The sequence below is a fragment of the Passer domesticus genome, chromosome 32, assembly GCF_036417665.1.
Source record: "Passer domesticus isolate bPasDom1 chromosome 32, bPasDom1.hap1, whole genome shotgun sequence".
NCBI lineage: Eukaryota > Metazoa > Chordata > Aves > Passeriformes > Passeridae > Passer > Passer domesticus.
Genome location: NC_087505.1, coordinates 1576924 through 1597890, shown reverse-complemented (window position 1 = coordinate 1597890; position 20967 = coordinate 1576924). Strand labels below are relative to the sequence as shown.

General features: G+C 58.6%; 2 protein-coding genes across 4 annotated transcripts; one reads left to right on the top strand and one right to left on the bottom strand.

The window, feature by feature from the left end:
• Positions 1-1979: 1979 nt before the first annotated feature.
• S100A10 (S100 calcium binding protein A10) lies at positions 1980-8730 on the bottom strand. Of its 3 annotated transcripts, none has more exons than XM_064401464.1 (5): positions 8584-8711; positions 7601-7697; positions 4614-4766; positions 2517-2711; positions 1980-2189 (listed from the first exon to the last, which is right to left on the bottom strand). In XM_064401464.1, the coding sequence occupies exons 1-4, from the start codon at positions 8676-8678 to the stop codon at positions 2550-2552; spliced, it is 507 nt and encodes a 168-aa protein (XP_064257534.1). In that variant the 5' UTR covers positions 8679-8711; the 3' UTR covers positions 1980-2189; positions 2517-2549. The 3 variants fall into 3 exon arrangements, with proteins under 3 accessions (XP_064257534.1, XP_064257532.1, XP_064257535.1); XM_064401462.1 differs by lacking the exon at positions 1980-2189 and adding an exon at positions 2198-2380 and having other exon boundaries at positions 2510-2711; positions 8584-8710; XM_064401465.1 differs by lacking the exons at positions 1980-2189; positions 2517-2711 and adding an exon at positions 2720-3231 and having other exon boundaries at positions 8584-8730.
• Positions 8731-10167: 1437 nt separating this feature from the next.
• DEDD (death effector domain containing) lies at positions 10168-20386 on the top strand. The gene is given in 7 exon segments (XM_064401461.1): positions 10168-10173; positions 14241-14601; positions 15385-15492; positions 16068-16097; positions 16100-16213; positions 19454-19579; positions 19582-20386. Coding segments are annotated over 6 exon segments (981 nt in total). The 5' UTR covers positions 10168-10173; positions 14241-14246; the 3' UTR covers positions 19830-20386.
• The last annotated feature ends 581 nt before the right edge of the window (positions 20387-20967 follow it).

The following is a 20967-nucleotide window of genomic DNA, read 5'->3' as shown; positions in this document are numbered from 1 at the left end:
TGCGGGGACAGGCGGTGACGTCACCGTCGTGTCACACCGCTCGGTGACAGCGCCGGTGACGTCACGCGGCGACGATGACGTCACTGCCGGCGTCACACCTGCTCGGTGACGCCAGCCGCGCGGCGACACCGGCTGATGACGTCACCACCGGCGTCACGCCAGCCCCGCTCCCGCTGCCCGTGACGTCACGCGCCCGCCCCGCCCCCAGCCGGTGTCACCGTGTCACCCCCTCTGTCCCCTCCCTCCCGGGCCCCGCCCACCGCCGTGACGTCACGGCGCTTCAGAATTTTCCCTCTTCCGGGGGCGGGGCCTGAGGGGCCGGAACGGAGCCCTGGGGAACCCTAGAGAGACCCTATAGAGAGAGAGACCCTATAGAGAGAGAGACCCTATAGAGAGAGACCCTATAGAGAGAGACCCTATAGAGAGAGACCCTATAGAGACCCTATAGAGAGAGACCCTATAGAGAGAGACCCTATAGAGACCCTATAGAGAGAGAGACCCTATAGAGAGAGACCCTATAGAGAGAGACCCTATAGAGAGAGACCCTATAGAGACCCTATAGAGAGAGAGACCCTATAGAGAGAGACCCTATAGAGAGAGACCCTATAGAGACCCTATAGAGAGAGAGACCCTATAGAGAGAGACCCTATAGAGAGAGACCCTATAGAGAGAGACCCTATAGAGACCCTATAGAGAGAGACCCTATAGAGAGAGACCCTATAGAGAGAGACCCTATAGAGACCCTATAGAGACCCTATAGAGAGAGAGACCCCATAGGGATCCTATAGAGAGAGAGACCCCATAGAGAGAGACCCTATAGAGACCGACCCTATAGAGACCCTGTAGAGAGAGAGACCCTATAGAGAGAGAGACCCTACAGAGACCCTATAGGGAGAGAGACCCTATAGAGAGAGACCCCATAGAGACCGACCCCATAGAGACCCTGTAGAGAGAGAGACGCTATAGGGATCCTATGGATCCTATAGAGACCGACCCTACAGAGAGAGACCCCATAGAGACCGTAGAGAGACCCTAGAGAGAGAGAGAGACGCTATAGGGATCCTATAGAGACCCTACAGAGACCCTGTGGAACCCTATAGAGACCCTATGGATCCTGTAGAGACCGACCCTATAGAGAGAGACCCTATGGAATCCCATGGAACCCCACAGATCCCCTATGGAACCCTGTGGGCCCTAGAGAGAGAGACAGAGATCCTATAGAGACCCTACAGAGACCCTACAGAGACCCTATGGAACCCTATAGAGAGAGAGAGACCCTATAGAGACCCTATAGCGAGAGACCCTACAGAGCTTTATGGAACCCCATGGAACCCCACAGATCCCCTATGGAACCCTGTGGGCCCTAGAGAGAGAGACAGAGACCCTATAGAGATCCTATGGAACCCTATAGAGACCCTATAGAGACCTGTGGAACCCTATGGATCCTATAGAGCCCTACAGAGATTCTATGGAACCCTACAGAGACCCTATAGAGAGAGAGACCCTACAGAGCTTTATGGAACCCCATGGAACCCCACAGATGCCCCACGGAACCCTATGGGCCCTAGAGAGAGACAGAGACCCTATAGAGACCCTACGGATCCTATAGAGACCCTACAGAGACCCCATGGAACCCTATAGAGCCCTATGGAATCCTATCGGGACCCCATGCAACCCTATGGATCCTATAGAGACCCTATAGATCCTGATGGACCCCAGTGTCACCCCGCAGTGCTCCCCTGCAGCCCCAAACAGCCCCGAGTGACCCCAAAGAGAGAGAGACCCCAAAGGGACCCCAAAGGGAGAGTGACCCCAAAAGGACCCTAAAGGGACACAAAGTGACCCCGAAGGGACCCCAAAACGACCCCAAGGGGAGAGGGGACCCCAAAGGGACCCCAAAAGGGACCCCAAGAGAAGAGGGACCCCAAAACGACGCCAAAACAACCCCAAAGGGACCCCAAGAGCACAGAGCGCCCCAGTTCATACAAAACCCCTTTATTGGGGGTCAGGGCAGCACCCCAGGGTGGGGGGCACCCCTGGGGGGGGCAGGGGGGACACTGAGGGGTCCCAAGGGTGGGGGGCACCCATGGGGGGTCGGCACCCCAAAGGGATCCAGGCACACATTTGGGGTCAAGGGATGATCCAGGGCGGGTTTGGGGTGGCACCCCTGGGTGGGCGGGGGGCACCCATGGGTGGGGGGGTCTCAATCCCCCCCGGGGGGGTCTCAGCTTGCAGTGGGGGGGGGGGGGGTCAGGACCCCCGGGGGGGCTCAGGACCTTTGTGGGGTGAGATCAGAACCCCAAAGGCGATCCAGGAACACATTTGGGATCAAGGCAGGACCCAGGGCGGGTTTGGGGTGGCACCCATGGGTGGGCGGGGGTCTCAACCCCCCCCGGGGGGGTCTCAGTCCCTTGGGGGGGGGTCAGGACCTTCATGGGAGGGGTCAGAACCCCAGAGGGGCTCAAGGCACATTTGGGGTTAAGGGATGATCCAGGGCGGGTTTGGGGTGGCACCCAGGGGTGGGCGGGGGGCACCCAGGGGCGGGGGGCTCAGCGGCGGCCGCGCTGCTTCATGTGCTGCACGAAGTAGTCGTTGCAGGCGATGGTGAGCCCGGCCACCAGCGAGAAGAAGCCCTGGAAGCCAACGCGGCCATCGCGGCTCTGCTCCACGTCCCGCAGGATCCGGTCCAGGGCGTGCGGGTCCCGCTGGTTCTGGGGGAAAAGGGTTAAAAATGGGTTAAAATGGGGAAAAATGGGTAAAAAATGGGTAAAAAATGGGTTAAAATGGGTAAAAATGGGTCAGATCCCACACTCTGCTCCACGTCCCGCAGGATGCGATCGAGGGCGTGCGGGTCCCGCTGGTTCTGGGGGAAAAACGGGGGAAAATGGGTTAAAATGGGTTAAAATGGGGAAAAATGGGTAAAAAATGGGTTAAAAATGGGTTAAAAATGGGTTAAAAATGGGGTAAAATGGGTCAGATCCCACACTCTGCTCCACGTCCCGAAGGATGTGCTCCAGGGCGTGGGGGTCCTGCTGGTTCTGGGGGAAAAACGGGGGAAAATGGGGAAAAAGGGGTTAAAATGGGTAAAAATGGGTAAAAAATGGGTTAAAATGGGTAAAAATGGGTTAAAATGGGTAAAAATGGGTAAAAAATGGGTAAAAATGGGTCAGATCCCACACTCTGCTCCACGTCCCGCAGGATGCGCTCCAGGGCGTGCGGGTCACGCTGGTTCTGGGGGAAAAAGGGTTAAAAATGGGTTAAAATGGGGTAAAAATGGGTTAAAATGGGTCAGATCCCACACTCTGCTCCACGTCCCGCAGGATGCGATCGAGGGCGTGCGGGTCCCGCTGGTTCTGGGGGAAAAACGGGGGAAAAATGGGTAAAAAACGGGTTAAAATGGGAAAAAATGGGTTAAAATGGGTAAAAAATAGGTAAAAATGGGTTAAAAATGGGTTAAAAATGGGGTAAAATGGGTCAGATCCCACACTCTGCTCCACATCCCGAAGGATGTGCTCCAGGGTGTGGGGGTCCTGCTGGTTCTGGGGGAAAAGGGTTAAAAATGGGTTAAAATGGGTAAAAATGGGTAAAAAATGGGTTAAAATGGGGTAAAATGGGTCAGATCCCACACTCTGCTCCACGTCCCGCAGGATCCGCTCCAGGGCGTGCGGGTCCCGCTGGTTTTGGGGGAAAAACAGGGAAAAAGGGTCAGATCCCACATGGGAATGGGTCAGATCCTAAATGGGAATGGGTCAGATCCCACATGGGAATGGGGTCAGATCCCACATGGGAATGGGTCAGATCCCACATGGGAATGGGTCAGATCCCACACACTCCTGCACATCCCGCAGGATCTGATCCCAGGGTTTTATGGAATCCAATCCCAGCATTTATGGGATCCAGTCCTGGTGTTCTACAGCGTTTGATCCCAGGGTTTATGGGATCCCATCCTAAGGTTTATGGGATCTAATCCCAGAGTTCTATGGGATCCAGTCCCAGGGTTCTAGCTGGCTTGATCCCAAGGCTTATGGGATCCCATCCCAAGGTTTAGGGGGACTTATTCCAGGGTTTTATAGGATTTGACCCCAAGGTTTGTGGGATCCAATCCCAGGGTTCTGTCTGGTTTGATCCCAGGTTTTATGGGATCCCATCCCAAGGTTTAGGGGGTTTCATCCTGGGGTTTATGGGGTCTGATGCCAGAGTTCTATGGGATCCAGTCCAGGGGTCTACAGGGTTTGATCCCAGGGTTTATGGGATCCCATCCCAAGGTTTAGGGGGTTTCATCCTGGAGTTTATGGGGTCTGATGCCAGAATTCTATGGGATCCAATCCCAGGGTTCTGTCTGGCTTGATCCCAGGGTTTATGGGATCCTATCCCAACGTTGATGGGGTTTGATTTTGGGGTTCTCTAGCTGCCACCAATCCCATCCCATGGATCTCACCCCATGGATCCCATAGATGCCATCCCATGGATCCCATAGATGCCATTTCATGGATCCTGTAGATCCCACCCCATGGATCCCATCCCATGGATCTCCCCCATGGATCCCGTAGATCCCACCCCATGGATCCCACCCCATAGATCCCACCCCACGGACCCCAGGAGGCGGTGCCCACCTCGAGGAACCCCGGGAACTCCTTGTCCATGAGCGCCCTGAGGTCCTCCTTGGCCAGGTGCTCCTTGTCCCCCGCGTACTTGTGGAAGGTGAACATCAGCGTCTCCATGGCGTGCTCCAGCTGCGACGGCATCCTGCGGCTGCCCAAATCCTGATGGGAACACAAAAATCCCAATGGGAACCTAAAAATCCCAATGGGAACCCCAAAAATCCCAATGGGAACCTAAAAATCCCAATGGGAACCTTAACAATTCCAATGGGAACCCCAAAATCCCAATGGGAACCCCAAAAATCCCAATGGGAACCCCAAAATCCTGCCGGGTGCCCGGGTCCTGCTGGGAACCAAAATCCCAATGGGAACACAAAAATCCCAATGGGAACCCAAAAATCCCAATGGGAACCCCAAAAATCCTGCCGGGTGCCCGGGTCCTCTGGGAACCCCAAAATCCCAATGGGAACACAAAAATCCCAATGGGAACCTAAAAATCCCAATGGGAACCTAAAAATCCCAATGGGAACCCCAAAAATCCTGCCGGGTGCCCAGGTCCTCTGGCAACACAAAATCCCAATGGGAACCTTAACAATTCCAATGGAAACCCCAAAATCCCAATGGGAACCCAAAAATCCTGCCGGGCTGCCCAGGTCCTGCTGGGAACCAAAATCCCAATGGGAACCCCAAAATCCTGATGGGAACCCCAAAATCCTGCTGGGAACCCCAAAATCCCCATGGGAGCCTTTACAATCCCCATGGAAACACCAAAATCCTGATGGGAACCCTAAAATCCCCATGGGAACCCCAAAAATCCTGCTGGGAACCCAAAAATCCCCATGGAGCCTTTACAATCCTGATGGGAACCCCAAAATCCCAATGGGAACCCCAAAAATCCTGCTGGGAACCACAAAATCCCATTGGGAACATAAAAATCCTGCTGGGAACCCAAAAATCCTGATGGGAACCCCAAAATCCCAATGGGAAACCTGAAATTCCTGATGGGAACCTTAAAAATCCCAATGGAACCCAAAAATCCCCATGGGAACCTTAAAAATCCTGATGAGAAATCCAAAAATCCCAATGAGAACCCCAAAGTCCTGATGGGAACCCCAAAATTCCCATTGGGAACCCAAAATCCCCAACGGGAAACCCGAATTCCCGATGGGATCTCCCAAATTCCTGAGACCCCAAAATTCCTCCTGGACCCCCCAAATTCCCTCCAGGATCCCCCGAAATTCCTCCAGAACCCCCCAAATTCCCCCTCGGGGTCCCCTAAAATTCTCTCCTGGAACCCCCAAAAATTCCTCCAGAGCCCCCCAAAATTTCCTCCTCGGACCCCCCAAAATCCCCCCGGGACCCCCCAAAATCCATCCAGGAGCCCCCCAAAATCCATCCAGAACCCCCCAAAATCCCCCCGGGACCCCCCCAAAATCCCCCCAGGACCTCCCAAAATCGCTCCAGGACCCCCCAAAACCCCCCCAGGACCCCCAAAATCCCTCCAGGACCCCCCAAAATAGCTCCTGGACCCCCCAAAATCCCTCCAGGACCCCCCCAAATCCCTCCAGGACCCCCCAAAATCCCCCCAGGACCCCCCAAATCCCTCCAGGACCTCTCAAAAATCCCCCCAGGACCCCCAAAATCCCCCAGGACGCCCCACCCCCCCGGCGCGGATTTTCCAGGAATGTCCGGGAATGCTCCGGGCGTGACTCAGCGCGGGGGGGACACGGGGGGGACACGGGGGGGACACGGGGGGGACACGTCCCGGGGGCGTGGCCGCTGTGTCCCCCCCCTTGGGGACACCCCGGTGACTCACGGGGGGGGCGGGCCCGCAGCCCCTCCCCCACCCCCCCCAAAAAAAACCCAAAAAAAAATCTAAAAAAAAGAGGGATCCGCCCTAAAAGTGACCCCGGAAAACAAAAAAAAAAAAAGGAAGATTTTCAAAAATGGGAACCGCCCAAAAAAAGAAGAATCCCACCCAAAAAGGAGGAATCCCCCCCAAAAAGGAGGAATCCCCCCCCCAAAAAGGAGGAATCCCCCCCCAAAATGAGACCCCCCCCAAAAAAAAGAAGGAATCCCCCCCAAAAAGGAGGAATCCCCCCAAAAAAGAAGAATCCCCCAAAACGGGAGAACCCCCCCCAAAAAGGAAGACCCCCCCCTTAAAAGGAGAATCCCCAAAAAGGGGAAATCTTCAAAAAAAGGAGGAATTCCCAAAATTACTCCCCCACAAAAAAAGGGGAATACCCCCAAAAGTGACCCCCCCCCCCAGGGAAAGGGGGACCCCACAAAAAAAAAAAAGGAGAACCCTCAAAAAAAGAAGAAACCGCCCCAAAAAGGAGGAACCCCCAAAAAAGCGATCCCCAGAAAAAGGGAACCGCCCCAAGAAGGGAAACCCCAAAAAAAGATGGAACCGCCCCAAAAGTGGGGTAGGACCCCCCCAAAAGGGTGGGACCCCCCCAAAAAGGGGGTTTGGGTTTGGAGACCCCCAAAGTGCGGGACAGGGATGGGGTCCCCCCAAGCGATGCTCAAAAATCCCCCAAAATCGGGGCGCGGGACCCCAAATCTGGGGAGAGGATTGATCCCCCCCAAATGGGGTTTGGGGACGGAGACCCCCCAAAAACGGACACCGGGATGGGCTCCCCGGTACCGGGGCGGGGCGGGGGACCCCAAAGAAAGATTTGGGGATGGGGTTCCCCATTTTTGGGGTGCGGGACCGAGCCCCGATCCCGTTACCGGGAGGGGGACCCCCAACCGGGATTTAAGGATGGGGTTCCCCATTTTGGGGTGCAGGACCGAGCTCCCGTTACCGGGACCGGGAGGGGACCCCAAACCGGGATTTAAGGATGGGGTTCCCCATTTTTGGGGCGCAGGACCGACCCCCCGATCCCGTTACCGGGATTTAGACCCCAAAGCGGGATTTGGGGACAGGTTCCCCATTTTGGGGTGCAGTACCGAGCCCCCCGTTCCCGTTCCCGGGCGGGGGTGCCGCTCTCACTCACCGCGCGGTGCTCGGTGCCGGTGCTCGGTGCCGGTGGCGGTGCGGGCAGTGGCGGGGCGCGGTCCGGTCCGGGATAGGCACGGCGGGGGCGGGCCGGGCTGGGGGGCGCGGGGGGGGGCACCGTGACTCACCGGGACCGCCCGGACACCGCCCGGGCACCGCGCCCCGCCCCGGGCCCGGCCGGGACAGCGGGGACAGCACCGGGACCCCCCGGGACAGCGGGGACAGCACCGGGACCGCCCGGGATAGCGGGGACACCCCCCGGGACAGCACCGGGACCCCCCGGGACAGCACCGGGACCCACCCGGGACAGCGGGGACAGCAGCGGGACCCACCGGGACAGCACCGGGACCCCCCGGGACAGCACCGGGACCCAGCCGGGACAGCGGGGACAGCACCGGGACCCCCCGGGACAGCACCGGGACCCAGCCGGGACAGCACCGGGACCCAGCCGGGACAGCGGGGACAGCACCGGGACCGCCCGGGACAGCACCGGGACCCGCCCGGGATAGCGGGGACAGCACCGGGACCCCCCGGGACAGCGGGGACAGCACCGGGACCGCCCGGGACAGCACCGGGACCCGCCCGGGATAGCGGGGACAGCACCGGGACACCCCCGGGACCCCCCCCGAGACACCGGGACCCACCCGGGAAACCGCCCGGGACAGCGGGGACAGCACCGGGACACCCCCGGGACCCCCACCGAGACACCGGGACCCCCCCTGTCCCCTCCCCGGTGTCCCCGCACCCCCGGGGGGCCTCACCGAGGTTCCCCCCCCCCCGTTCCCCGTTCGGGGCCCGGCGCCGCGGCGGCGCGTGCCGCGCTAATGGCACTAATTACAATTACAATCGCTAATTGCCGCGCCCCGGGGCGGCCGAGCGGGGGAGGGGGGGGGGGGGGACACGCCCAGGTCACCCCCCCCCCCCCGGCCCGGCCGTGCCTCAGTTTCCCCACCCGGCAGGGGCGAAGGTGAAGGGCCGCACCCGTGGGTGGGGAGCGCCCGGGGGTGGCACTGCCCCCCCCAGTGTCGCCAGAGTGTCGCCCCCGCCCTCAGGACGGGCTCCTCCTCCTCCCGCATCGAACCCGTGCCCCTCCCGTTGTCCTCACCCCCCCTTGTCCCCACATTGTCCCCACATTGTCCCCCTCATCCAGCCCCCCTCAATCAACCCCACCCCACCCTCGCAGGTGCCCCCCCTGCCCCCATCTCCACCCTTTTCTCCTCACTCCCAAAAAAATCCCCCAAAAAACCCCAAAAATCCTCAAAATCGCCTCAAACCCCCCCGGGCCCCCCCTTGCTGCCCTCAGTTAAGATGGCGGCACCTCCGCCTCACATTTTCCAAGATGGCGCCCGCGCCGCCACGCGGCCCCGCGCTGCCAGGCTGCCCTCACTCAAGATGGCGCCCGCCCTGTGCTAACCAATAGCGCTGAAGCCAACTGCGGTAACCCGGATGTATCCGCCTTGTTGCCCTCACCCAACATGGCGCCGCCCTCCCCGTGTTTCCCTATGGGCGTGAAGCCGCCGCGGGCGCGCGGGGTGCCCGGATGTGGGCGCGGCTCCGCGGCGGGAGAGGAGGCGTGGCCTCGACCTGCCGGAAGTTGCGTCAGGGCGGAGCCGCCCGCGGGGAGCGGGGAGCGGAGCGGACGGAGCCAAGATGGCGGCGCCGGGGCTGGGCCGGCCCTGAGGGGCCGTGAGGGGGCCGGGAGGGGCCCCCGCGCTCGGCGGGCTGGGACGGGCCGCAGGGGGGGCCCCGCCGCTCCCCCCGCCGCTCCTCGCGGCGCTGCCGCCGCCGGAGCCTCCCCGGGGCCTGAGCGGAGCCTCCCCGGGAGAGACGCGGGGCCTGCTCGGGGCCTTTGGCGGCCTTCCCGGGGCCTCCCCGCGGCCTTCGGGGCTCGGCGGGGCCGAACCGGGCCTTGCCCGGAGCTTTTTGGGCCCTTCCCGGGGCTGAGCCGGGGCTCTGAGGGCCTTTAACGGGGAGGGCCCCCCGCTTTTGGTTCGTTCTCGCCGGAATTTGGGGCCGATTTCAGCCGAAATCGCGGCCAAATCGGAGTTTTTTGGGGTTTTTCTTTTTGTATTTTGTTTATTTAACAGCGCTTTCCCCGTTTTTTCCCCGGGATTTCGGCTCCTCCGAGGTCAGACAATCCCGGGGTTGAGGCGCAGCAGGAGCGGGATGAAATTCCGAGGATTTCTTCAGCCGAGCGAGCTTTTTTTGGGTTTTTTTATTGCGCTTTTGGCTTTGAGCGAGCGAAACCCGCGAGAAATCCGCGATCCAGGGAATTCCTGCCCCGGGAATGCTCGCCCTGGAACCGGCCATGACTTAAGGGCGACGCTTTTCCTCGATAAATTATTAATTAGGAAATTAAAAATAATTTAAAAAGGGTTTTTTTTTGGGGGGGAGGGGGGGATAAAACCCGGAGTTTTCCGGCAAGGACTGACAGCGATCCCGGCCTCTGGAACTTTGGGGATTTTTTGTTTTGGTTTTTTGGGGGATTGTTGGAAAGGAGAAGCAAAGAGGAGGAAAAAAGGGATCGGAGAGCGCCGAGGACGGCCCGGAGCCGCGATCGGCACGGCCGAGGTGGGTCTGGGGTCGGGTCTGGGGTCGGGTTTGGGGTGGATCTGGGATTTATGCGGGGTGGGGCAGGGGAGGGAGCCGGGGGAGGTCGGGATGGGGCTGGAGAGGGGAGGGATGGAGCCAGGGATGGAGCCAGAGGGTCCTGATGGATCTGGGAGAGGTTCAGGGTGGATCCAAGGAGGGATCCAGAAGGTTCTGATGGAGCTGGAGAGGTTCAGGGTGGATCCAGGGATGGATCCAGAGGTTCAGGATGGATCTGGAGAGCTCTGGGATGGATCTAAAGGGGTTTGGGGTGGATCCAGGGAAGTTTGGGATGGATCCAGAGGCTCCTGATGGATTTTGAGAGGTTCAGGATGGATCCAGAGAGGTTCAGGATGGATCTGGAGAGCTCTGGGATGGATCCAGGAGGTCCTGATGGAGCTGGAGAGGTTCAGGATGGATCCAAGGCTGGATCCAGAGAGGTTCAGGATGGATCCAGAGGGTCCTGATGGCTCTGGAGAGGTTTGGGATGGATCCAGGGAAGGTCATGATGGAGCCAGGGGGGTTTGGGATGGATCCAGAGGGTCCTGATGGATCCAGAGAGGTTCAGGGTGAATCCAGGGATGGATCCAGAGGATCCTGATGGAGCTGGAGAGGTTCAGGAAGGATCTGAAGAGCTCTGGGATGGATCCAAAGGGTCCTGATGGATCTGGAGAGGTTCGGGATGGATCCAAGGATGAATCCAAAGGGGTTTGGGATGGATCCAGAAGATCCTGATGGATCTGGAGAAGTTCAGGGTGGATCCAGAGGGGTTTGGGATGGATCCAGCAGGTCCTGATGGAGCTGGAGAGGGGAGGGATGGATCCAGGGATGGATCCAGAGAGGTTCAGGATGGATCTGGAGAGCTCTGGGATGGATCCAGGAGGTCCTGATGGATCCAGAGAGGTTCAGGATGGACCCAAGAATGGATCTGGAGAGGTTCAGGATGGATCTCAAGGGGTTTGGGATGGATCCAGCAGGTCCTGATGGAGCTGGACAGAGTCAGGATGGATGCAGGGATGGATCCAGAGGTTCTGATGGATCTGGAGAGCTCTGGGATGGATCCAAAGGATCCTGATGGATCCAGAGAGGTTCAGGATGGATCCAAGGATGGATGCAGAGGGTCCTGATGGATCTAGAGAGGTTCAAGAAGGATCCAGAGAGGCTCAGGGTGGATTCAGAGGATCCTGATGGATCTAAAGGGGTTTGGGACGGATCCAGGGAAGTCTGGGATGGATCCAGAGGGTCCTGATGGATCTGGAGAGGTTCAGGATGGATCCAAAGGGGTTCGGGGTGGATCCAGGGAAGTTTGGGGTGGATCCAGAAACTCCTGATGGACCTGGAGAGGTCTGGGATGGATCCAGAGGCTCCTGATGGACCTGGAGAGGCTCAGGAATTAAATTCCAATTCCCAGCTGGTTCCAGGGCTGGGAATTCCCAAATTCCTGCAGCCCCTGGAAGAGCCGGTTTTCCATGGGACGTTCTGTCAGGAGCTTCCTCCTCCTCCTCCTCCTCCCCAGCCTCTGGAGCTCCTCTTCTTCCCAAAAATCCACTTCATCGGGGCTGGGAATGGATTTTTGGGAATTCCCGCTGGATTTGGGAGGGGGAATTCATCAGAAAAAAAAGGAAAATTCGGGATTAATCCCAATTTTTGTGGGGTTTTTTCCCCAGTTGTTTGGGAATTGTTCCTGTCCCGGGAACTGGGGGGGAAAAGTTCACCTGGAGTCTCCCTCGTGTCCAATTCCCCCGGAAAATTCACCCAAAAATTGGGAATTTGGGCCTTTCTCCCCAGCCAGGCTGGGGTTTTCTGGGATAATGTGGAATTCTGACCGGGATTTAGTGGGAAAAATCCCAAAATATCCACAGGGATCCCGCGGGGCTGAGCCCTGGGAAGCTCCAGGAACTCGTTTTTCCCGTTTAGCCCGAAATTATTTGAATGCTCCCGGAATTCTCTTCCTGGGAAAAGCCTCCAGAGGGGGGTGGGAGGGATTTTCCAAGGGATTCTTGTGTTTTTCTGGGAGATTTTCCTGCTCTTTCTGAGGAAAACCCATGGATTTTTGGGATTTCCACCTCCCACCCCTGTGGATTTTGGGATTTTGGGAGCCATGGGAATCTCAGGATCTCTTCCATGGTCAGAATTCCCTGCTTGGAAATGAATGTAACAATTTTTCGGGATTTTTTTTTTTTGAAGTTTAATTCCCAACATTTCCCTTTTCAGCACTTCCATAAAACCTCATTTTTCCCAGATTTCTTTGGGAAGGAAAAATTTCCCAGATTTCTTTGGATTTTCATGGAGCACAACAACAAATCCCAGCTTTTTTTTTGGCTTCCACAGGAGGAAAATCATCCAGGATCATTCCAGGGGGGTCGGTGCTGACGAATCCAAGAATTTTTCCCAATTTTTGTACAATTCACCTCCCAAATTCAGGGGAAAAAAGAGACATTTTAAGGAAAACTCCCTAAAAAAAAGCAGGATCACGGCACCAGGTGCTTCCCATTCCTGTTTCCCCCTGGAGCTGGGGGCCAGGTTGTTTTTTCCAGGGGTTTTCTGGGAATTTCCTCCTTGGAGAGGAGGCTGGCAGGGAATTGGGGGTGGGCGGGGGGTTCCTGTCCTGATCCCGATGTTTTCCCTTTGTTTGGGAGATTGGATCCAGGGAAAGGCTGAGCCAGGGCTGGGTCCTGAGCAAAATCCTGGTGGAAAATCCCCAGGATTGGGGTTGGGATCCTGATGGAAAATCCCCAGGATTGGGGTCTGGATCCTGATGGAAAATCTCTGGGATTGGGATCCTGAGGAAAATCCTTGGGATTAGGGTTGAGATCCTGATGGAAAACCCCAGGGATTTGGGTTGGGATCCTGAGTGGATTCCACCAGAAAATCCCCAGGATTGAGGTCAGGATCCTGACAGAAAATCCTGGGATTGGGGTCTGGATCCTGATCTAAAATCTCTGGGATTAGGGTTGAGATCCTGATGGAAAACCCCAGGGATTTGGGTTGGGATCCTGATTGAAACCCCAGGATTGTGATTGGGATCCCACAGGAAAACCCCTGGGGTTGGGGTCAGGATCCTGAGTGGGTTCCAATGGAAAATCCCCAGGACTTGGGGTCAGGATCCCACTGGAAAATCCTTGGCAGTGGGGTCGGGATCCTGATTGAAACCCCGGGGATTTGGGTTGGGACCCCACAGGATGGCAGTGCCAGCAGTGCAGGCTCAGTCCTGGATCCCCCTGCTGACCCCGTGTCCCATTGTCCCCAAGTGCCCATGGTGGGCCGGAGGCGTGGCAGTGCCAGTGGTGCCATGTCCCACTGACCCCGTGTCCCATGTCCCCTGTGTCCCCAGGTGCCCACGGCGGGCTGGAAGTGCGGCGCTGGCAGTGCCAGTAGTGTCATGTCCCTCTGAACCCATGTCCCTGTGTCCCCAGGTGCCCATGGTGGGCCAGAAGCATGGCAGTGACGGTGCCAGTAGTGCCATGTCCCTCTGACCCCGTGTCCCGTGTCCCCAGGTGCCCATGGTGGGCCGGCAGTGGCAGTAGTGCCATGTCCCACTGACCCCATGTCCCTGTGTCCCCAGGTGCCCATGGTGGGCCAGAAGCATGGCAGTGACGGTGCCAGTAGTGCCATGTCCCTCTGACCCCGTGTCCCGTGTCCCCAGGTGCCCATGGCGGGCCGGCAGTGGCAGTGCCAGTGTGCCATGTCCCACTGACCCCGTGTCCCGTGTCCCCCTGTCCCCAGGTGCCCATGGCGGGCCGGAAGCGCGGCGCTGGCAGTGCCAGTGGTGCCATGTCCCACTGACCCTGTGTCCCACTGACCCCGTGTCCCCGTGTCCCCAGGTGCCCATGGCGGGCCGGCAGTGCCAGTGGTACCATGTCCCACTGACTCCATGTCCCTGTGTCCCATGTCCCCAGGTGCCCATGGCGGGCCGGCAGTGGCAGTAGTGCCATGTCCCACTGACCCCGTGTCCCGTGTCCCCAGGTGCCCATGGCGGGCCGGCAGTGGCAGTAGTGCCATGTCCCACTGACCCCGTGTCCCACTGACCCCGTGTCCCGTGTCCCCAGGTGCCCATGGCGGGCCGGAAGCGCGGCGCCGGCGCGGGCGGTGCCGCCGGCGGCGCGGGCGCGGTGCCGTGGCCCGAGGAGCCGGGCGAGCGCGAGCAGGGGCTGTACTCGCTGCACCGCATGTTCGACATCGTGGGCGCGCAGCTGACGCACCGCGACGTGCGCGTGCTCTCCTTCCTCTTCGTGGACGTGCTGGACGAGGCCGAGCGCGGCCGCATCCGCTCGGGCCGCGACTTCCTGCTGGCCCTGGAGCGCCAGGGCCGCTGCGACGAGAGCAACCTGCGGCAGCTGCTGCAGCTGCTGCGCATCATCACCCGCCACGACCTGCTGCCCTACGTCAGCCTCAAGAGGCGGCGCCCCGGTGAGTGCCTGTCGCGATATGTCACGATATATCCTGATATATGGGGTCAGTGTATCAGGGGTATGGGGGTATCGGGGTGACATTGTCACCCGCCACGACCTGCTGCCCTACGTCAGCCTCAAGAGACGGCGCCCCGGTGAGTGCCTGGTGTGATACATCGTGATATATCGCGATATATGGGGTCAGTGTATCAGGGTATGGGGTATTGGGGTCACATCATCACCCGCCACGGCCTGCTGCCCTGCGTCAGCCTCAAGAGGTGGCGCCCCGGTGAGTGCCTGTCGTGATATATCGCGATATATGGGGTCAGTGTATCAGGGTATGGGGTATTGGGGTCACATCATCACCCGCCCACGACCTGCTGCCCTGCGTCAGCCTCAAGAGGCGGCGCCCCGGTGAGTGCCTGGCACAATATATCACGATATATCGCGATATATGGGGTCAGTGTATCAGGGTATGGGGTATTGGGGTCACATCCTCACCCGCCACGACCTGCTGCCCTGCGTCAGCCTCAAGAGGCGGCGCCCCGGTGAGTGCCTGTCGCAATATGTCACGATATATTGCGATATATGGGGTCAGTGTATCAGGGTATGGGGATATTGGGGTGACATCATCACCCGCCACGGCCTGCTGCCCTACGTCAGCCTCAAGAGGCGGCGCCCCGGTGAGTGCCTGTCGTGATATATCGCGATATATGGGGTCACTGTCACGGTGTATGGGGGTATTGGGGTCACACCGTCATCTGCCATTCCCGTGACGTTCCTGTGCCGTTCCCGTTCCCAGTGTGCCCGGACCTGGTGGACAAGTACCTGGAGGAGACGTCCATCCGCTACGTCACCCCCCGCGCGCCCGGGGGGGCCCCGCCCGGCCTCGGCCACCCCCACAAATCAGGTACGGACCCCTCGGGGTCACTGTCACCCCCATTTGGGGTCGTCGTCACCCTTTGGGGTCACTGTCCCCTTTTGGGGTCACTAGCTCTCCATGGGATCATTGTCACCCCCCCATTTGGGATCATCACCCTCTTTTGGGGTGATACACCCTCATTTGGGATCTTCACCCCCCGTTTGGGATCATCACTCCCATTTGGGGTCATCCCAAAGTTCCCAACCCCGGAGCCTCTCAGCACTCTGGGTTTGGGGGACTGTGCCCAGACCTAATGGATGGATTTGGGGTTCCCTGGATGGATTTGGGGTCAGTGACCCGATGTCTCCCCATGTCCCAGTGCCTGCCCCCCACCTGTCCCTGTTCTTTCCCTGGAGTGGGATTTGGGATGGATTTGGGGTTCCCTGGATGGATTTGGGGTCTGTGGGGTTGGATTTGGGGTCCCTAACCCATTTGTGCCCCCGTGTCCCAGTGCCTGCCCCCCACCCGTCCCTGTGCTGCCCCCCGGGGTGGGATTTGGATGGATTTGGGGTCTGTGGGGTTGGATTTGGGGTCCCTAACCCATTTGTGCCCCCGTGTCCCAGTGCCTGCCCCCCACCCGTCCCTGTGCTGCCCCCCGGGGGGCCCCAGCTGGGCCCCAAGCGCCCGGGCCGGGCCCGGAGCCTCCTCGGGAGCCAACGGAAACGCAGGAAGTCAGCGACCCCCGACCCCAAGGAGAAACAGACCTGCGGTGAGGGGGATCGGGATTGGGATTGGGGATTGGGATTGGATTGGGATTGGGATCCCCAGGGAGAAACAGACCTGCGGTGAGGGGGATCGGGGTCGGGATTGGGAATGTGGGATTGGGATCCCCAGGGAGAAACAGACCTGCGGTTGAGGGGGATCGGGGTTGGGATTGGGAATGTGGGATTGGGATCCCCAGGGAGAAACAGAGCTGTGGTGAAGGGGATTGGGATCGGGAATGTGGGATTGGGAATGTGGGAATGTGGGATTGGGATCCCCAGGGAGAAACAGACCTGCGGTGAGAGGGGTTTGGGGATCGGGAATGTGGGATCGGGAATGTGGGAATGTGGGATTGGGATCCCCAGGGAGAAACAGACCTGTGGTAAATGGGGATTTGGTATTGGGAATACAGAATTAGGATTGGGATCCCCAATGTGTGAGACATCCCAAGACTGGGAAATTTCCCACATTTCCCCCAGTCCCTAAACTGCACACTCCCCCATTCCCAAACCCCCTAAACCCCACATTCCCCCCAACCCCCTAAGCCCCACATTCCCCTCAACCCCAAACCCCCTAAACCCCCCATTCCCCCAATCCCTAACCCCACAACCCCCCAACCCTAAACCCCCTAAACCCCACATTCCCCCAACCCCAAACCCCCTAACCCCCGTTTCCCTACCCCAAACCCCTGTTTTCCCCAACCCCCATTTTCCCCCACCCAGCCATCCGCCTGCGTGTGCGTGCCGAGTACTGCCAGCACGACTCCCCGTTTTCCCCCCAAACCCCCCGTTTCCCCCCCCAATCCCCTAAACCCCACATTCCCCCAACCCCAAACCCCACATTCCCCAATCCCACACCCCCTAACCCCCCTGTTTTCCCCCCCAACCCCCGTTTTCCCCACCCAGCCATCCGCCTGTGCGTGCGTGCCGAGTATTCCCAGCACGACTCCCCGTTTTCCCCCCAAACCCCCTAATCCCACATTCCCTCAATCCAAACCCCCTAAACTCCACATTCCCCCAATCCCAAACCCCCTAAACACCACATCTCCCCGTTTTCCCCCCTAACTCCGTTTCCCCCACCCAGCCATCCGCCTGCGCGTGCGCCGCCGAGTACTCCCAGCACAACTCCCCGTTTTCCTCCCAGACCCCCAAACCCCCCGTTTTCCCCCCAATCCCCTAATCCCCACATTCCCCCAGCCCCAAACCCCACATTCCCAATCCCACACCCCCTAACCCCATTTTCCCCCCACCCCAGCCATCCACCTGCGCGTGCGCGCCGAGTACTGCCAGCACGACTCCCCGTTTTCCCCCCAAACCCCTAACCCCCCGTTTTCCCCTAACCCCATATTCCCCCAATCCCTAAACCCCCCATTCCCCCAATCCAACCCCAAACCCCACATTCCCCCACCCCACATCCCCTAACCCGTTTCCCCCACCCCAGCCATCCGCCTGCGCGTGCGCACTGAGTACTGCCAGCACGACTCCCCGTTTCCCCCCTAAACCCCACATTCCCCTCAATCCCAAACCCCTTAAAACCCCAACCCCAAACACCCTAAACCCCACATTCCCCAATCCCACACCCCCTAACCCCATTTTCCCCCCACCCAGCCATCCGCCTGCGCGTGCGCGCCGAGTACTGCCAGCACGACTCCCCGTTTTCCCTCCAAACCCCCTAAACCCCCCATTCCCCTCAATCCCAAACCCCCTAAACCCCCCATTCCTGAACCCCAAACCCCACATCCCCCCACCCCAAACCCCTAACCCCGTTTTCCCCCAACCCCCATTTTCCCCCCAACCCATTTTCCCCCCACCCAGACATCCGCCTGCGTGTGCGTGCCGAGTACTGCCAGCACGACTCCCCGTTTTCCCCCAAACCCCCCGTTTCCCCCCAATCCCCTAAACCCCACATTCCCCCAGCCCCAAACCCCACATTCCCCAATCCACACCCCCTAACCCCCGTTTTCCCCCCAACCCCCGTTTTCCCCACCCAGCCATCCGCCTGTGCGTGCGTGCCGAGTATTCCCAGCATGACTCCCCGTTTTCCCCCAAACCCCCTAATCCCCACATTCCCTCAATCCCAAACCCCCTAAACTCCACATTCCCTCAACCCCAAACCCCACATCCCCCCACCCCAAACCCGTTTTCCCCCCTAACCCCATTTTCCCCACCCAGACATCCGCCTGCGCGTGCGTGCCGAGTACTGCCAGCACAACTCCCCGTTTTCCCTCCAAACCCCCTAACCCCCCGTTTTCCCCCCCAATTCCTAAACCCCACATTCCCCCAGCCCCAAACCCCCCAAACCCCACATTCCCCCAGTCCCAAACCCCACATTCCCCAATCCCACACCCCCTAACCCCGCTGTTTTCCCCACCCCAGACATCCGCCTGCGCGTGCATGCCAAGTACTCCCAGCACAACCCCCCGTTTTCCCCCCTAACCCCATATTCACCCCAATCCCTAAACCCCCCCATTCCCCCAATCCCAACCCCAAACCCCACATTCCCCAATCCCACACCCCCTAACCCCATTTCCCCCCACCCCAGACATCCGCCTGCGCGTGTGCGCCGAGTACTGCCAGCACGACTCCCTGTTTTCCCCCCAAACCCCACATTCCCCTCAATCCCAAACCCCCTAAACTCCACATTCCCTCAACCCCAAACCCCCCAAGCCCCACATCCCCCCACCCAAACCCGTTTTCCCCCCTAACCCCCATTTTCCCCACCCCAGACATCCGCCTGCGCGTGCGTGCCAAGTACTGCCAGCACGACTCCCCGTTTTCCCCCCTAACCCCATATTCCCCCAATCCCTAAACCCCCCATTCCCCCAATCCCAACCCCAAACCCCACATTCCCCCATTCCCACATCCCCTAACCCCCATTTTCCCCCCACCCCAGCCATCCGCCTGCGCGTGCGTGCCGAGTACCTGCCAGCACGACTCCCCGTTTTCCCTCCAAACCCCTAAACCCCCCATTCCCCTCAATCCCAAACCCCCCAAAACCCCACATCCCCCCACCCCAAACCCCCAAACCCCCGTTTTTCCCCCCAACCCCCATTTTCCCCCCAACCCCATGTTTTCCCCCCACCCAGACATCCGCCTGCGCGTGCGTGCCGAGTACTGCCAGCACGACTCCCCGTTTCCCCCCAAACCCCCCGTTTTCCCCCCCAATCCCCTAAACCCCACATTCCCCCAGCCCAAACCCCACATTCCCCAATCCCACACCCCTAACCCCCCTGTTTCCCCCACCCCAGACATCCGCCTGCGCGTGCGCGCCGAGTACTGCCAGCACGACTCCGCCCTGCACGGCAACGTCTTCTCCAACAAGCAGGACCCGCTGGAGCGCCAGTTCGAGCGCTTCAACCAGGCCAACACCATCCTGAATCGCGGGATTTGGGCTCCATCATCTGCGACATCAAATTCTCGGAGCTCACCTACCTCGACGCCTTCTGGCGGGATTACATCAACGGCTCCCTCCTGGAGGCCCTCAAGGGCGTCTTCATCACGGACTCGCTCAAACAGGCCGTGGGCCACGAGGCCATCAAGCTGCTGGTCAACGTGGACGAGGAGGATTACGAGCTGGGCCGCCAGAAACTCCTCAGGAACTTGATGCTCCACACGGCTCCCTGAGGGATCCACCCCCAGTTTTTGGGGGGTTTTTTTTTTGGGTTGTTTTTTTTTTTTTTTCCGGGATTTTTTGGTTTTGTTTTCCTCTCCCGCGGAGGTGCCCGCGCGGAGCCCGCTCACGGATTTGGGGAGGGGTGGAGGTGTGGGGGATTCCGGGAGCTTTCTGGGGGTCCTGATGGGTTCTCCTTGTGTTTTCCCTCCTGTTTTTTCTTTTGTATCCATTAAAAATGGTGATGAAAAGGCAAAAAATCCCATTGGTGCGACACGCTGGGATTTGGGGATTGGGGGTGTGGAATATTCCAGAATTCCTCACTTCTCCCTGTCAGTTCCTCATTCTCTTTGTGCTTTCCATGTTTTTTCCCCTATTTTCATTTTATCCATTAAAAATGGTGATGAAAAGGCAAAAAATCCCATTGGTGCGACACGCTGGGATTTGGGGATTGGGGGTGTGGAATATTCCAGAATTCCTCACTTTTCCCTGTCAGTTCCTCCTTGTGTTTTCCATGTTTTCTCCCTATTTTCTTTTTTATCCATTAAAAATGGTGAGAAAAAGGCAACAACCCCATTGGTGCGGCGCGTCAGGCGAATTGGGGATTTGAGTGTGGGAAGCCCAGGAACAATGGAATATTCTGGGGTGGAGCTGTGGGATATTCCAGGCTTTGGTGCTTTTGGGGTCCTGATGGGTTCTCCTTGTGTTTTCCATGGGTTTCCCTCCTGTTTTTTCTTTTTATCTATTAAAAATGGTGATGAAAAGGCAAAAATCCCATTGGTGCTGGGATTTGGGGATTGGGGGTGTGGAATATTCCAGAATTCCTCAATTTCCCCATCAATTCCTCAATTTCCTTATCAAATTCCTCTTCTTTGTGTTTTCCATGTTTTTCCCTCATTTTCCCTCTTTTATATCCATTAAAAACGACAAAAAGCAAATGGCAATTTCCCCCAAATTCCATTTTCCTCCTCAAAATCCCTGTTTTCCCCCCAAAAAAATCCCCATTTCCCCCCAAAACCCAACAGGGATGAAGTTTTTTTCCCATTTTCCTTGTTTTTTCCCTCATTCCCACCCAGCACTTGGGGGTTTCAGGGTTGTCCCCAATCCCTCCCATCCCAAATTCCTCCACACTTTGAGGTAATTTTCTGGGAT

Bases quoted from the DNA above. Each gene is read 5' to 3' on its own strand.
- S100A10 (XM_064401464.1), bottom strand. From the start codon at position 8,678: ATGCGGGAGGAGGAGGAGCCCGTCCTGAGGGCGGGGGCGACACTCTGG. The intron at 4,767-7,600 runs GTGAGTGAGAGC...TTGTGTTCCCAT, and splicing joins CCGGCACCGAGCACCGCGCG to CAGGATTTGGGCAGCCGCAG. The intron at 2,712-4,613 runs GTGGGCACCGCC...CTTTTCCCCCAG, and splicing joins AGTTCCCGGGGTTCCTCGAG to AACCAGCGGGACCCGCACGC.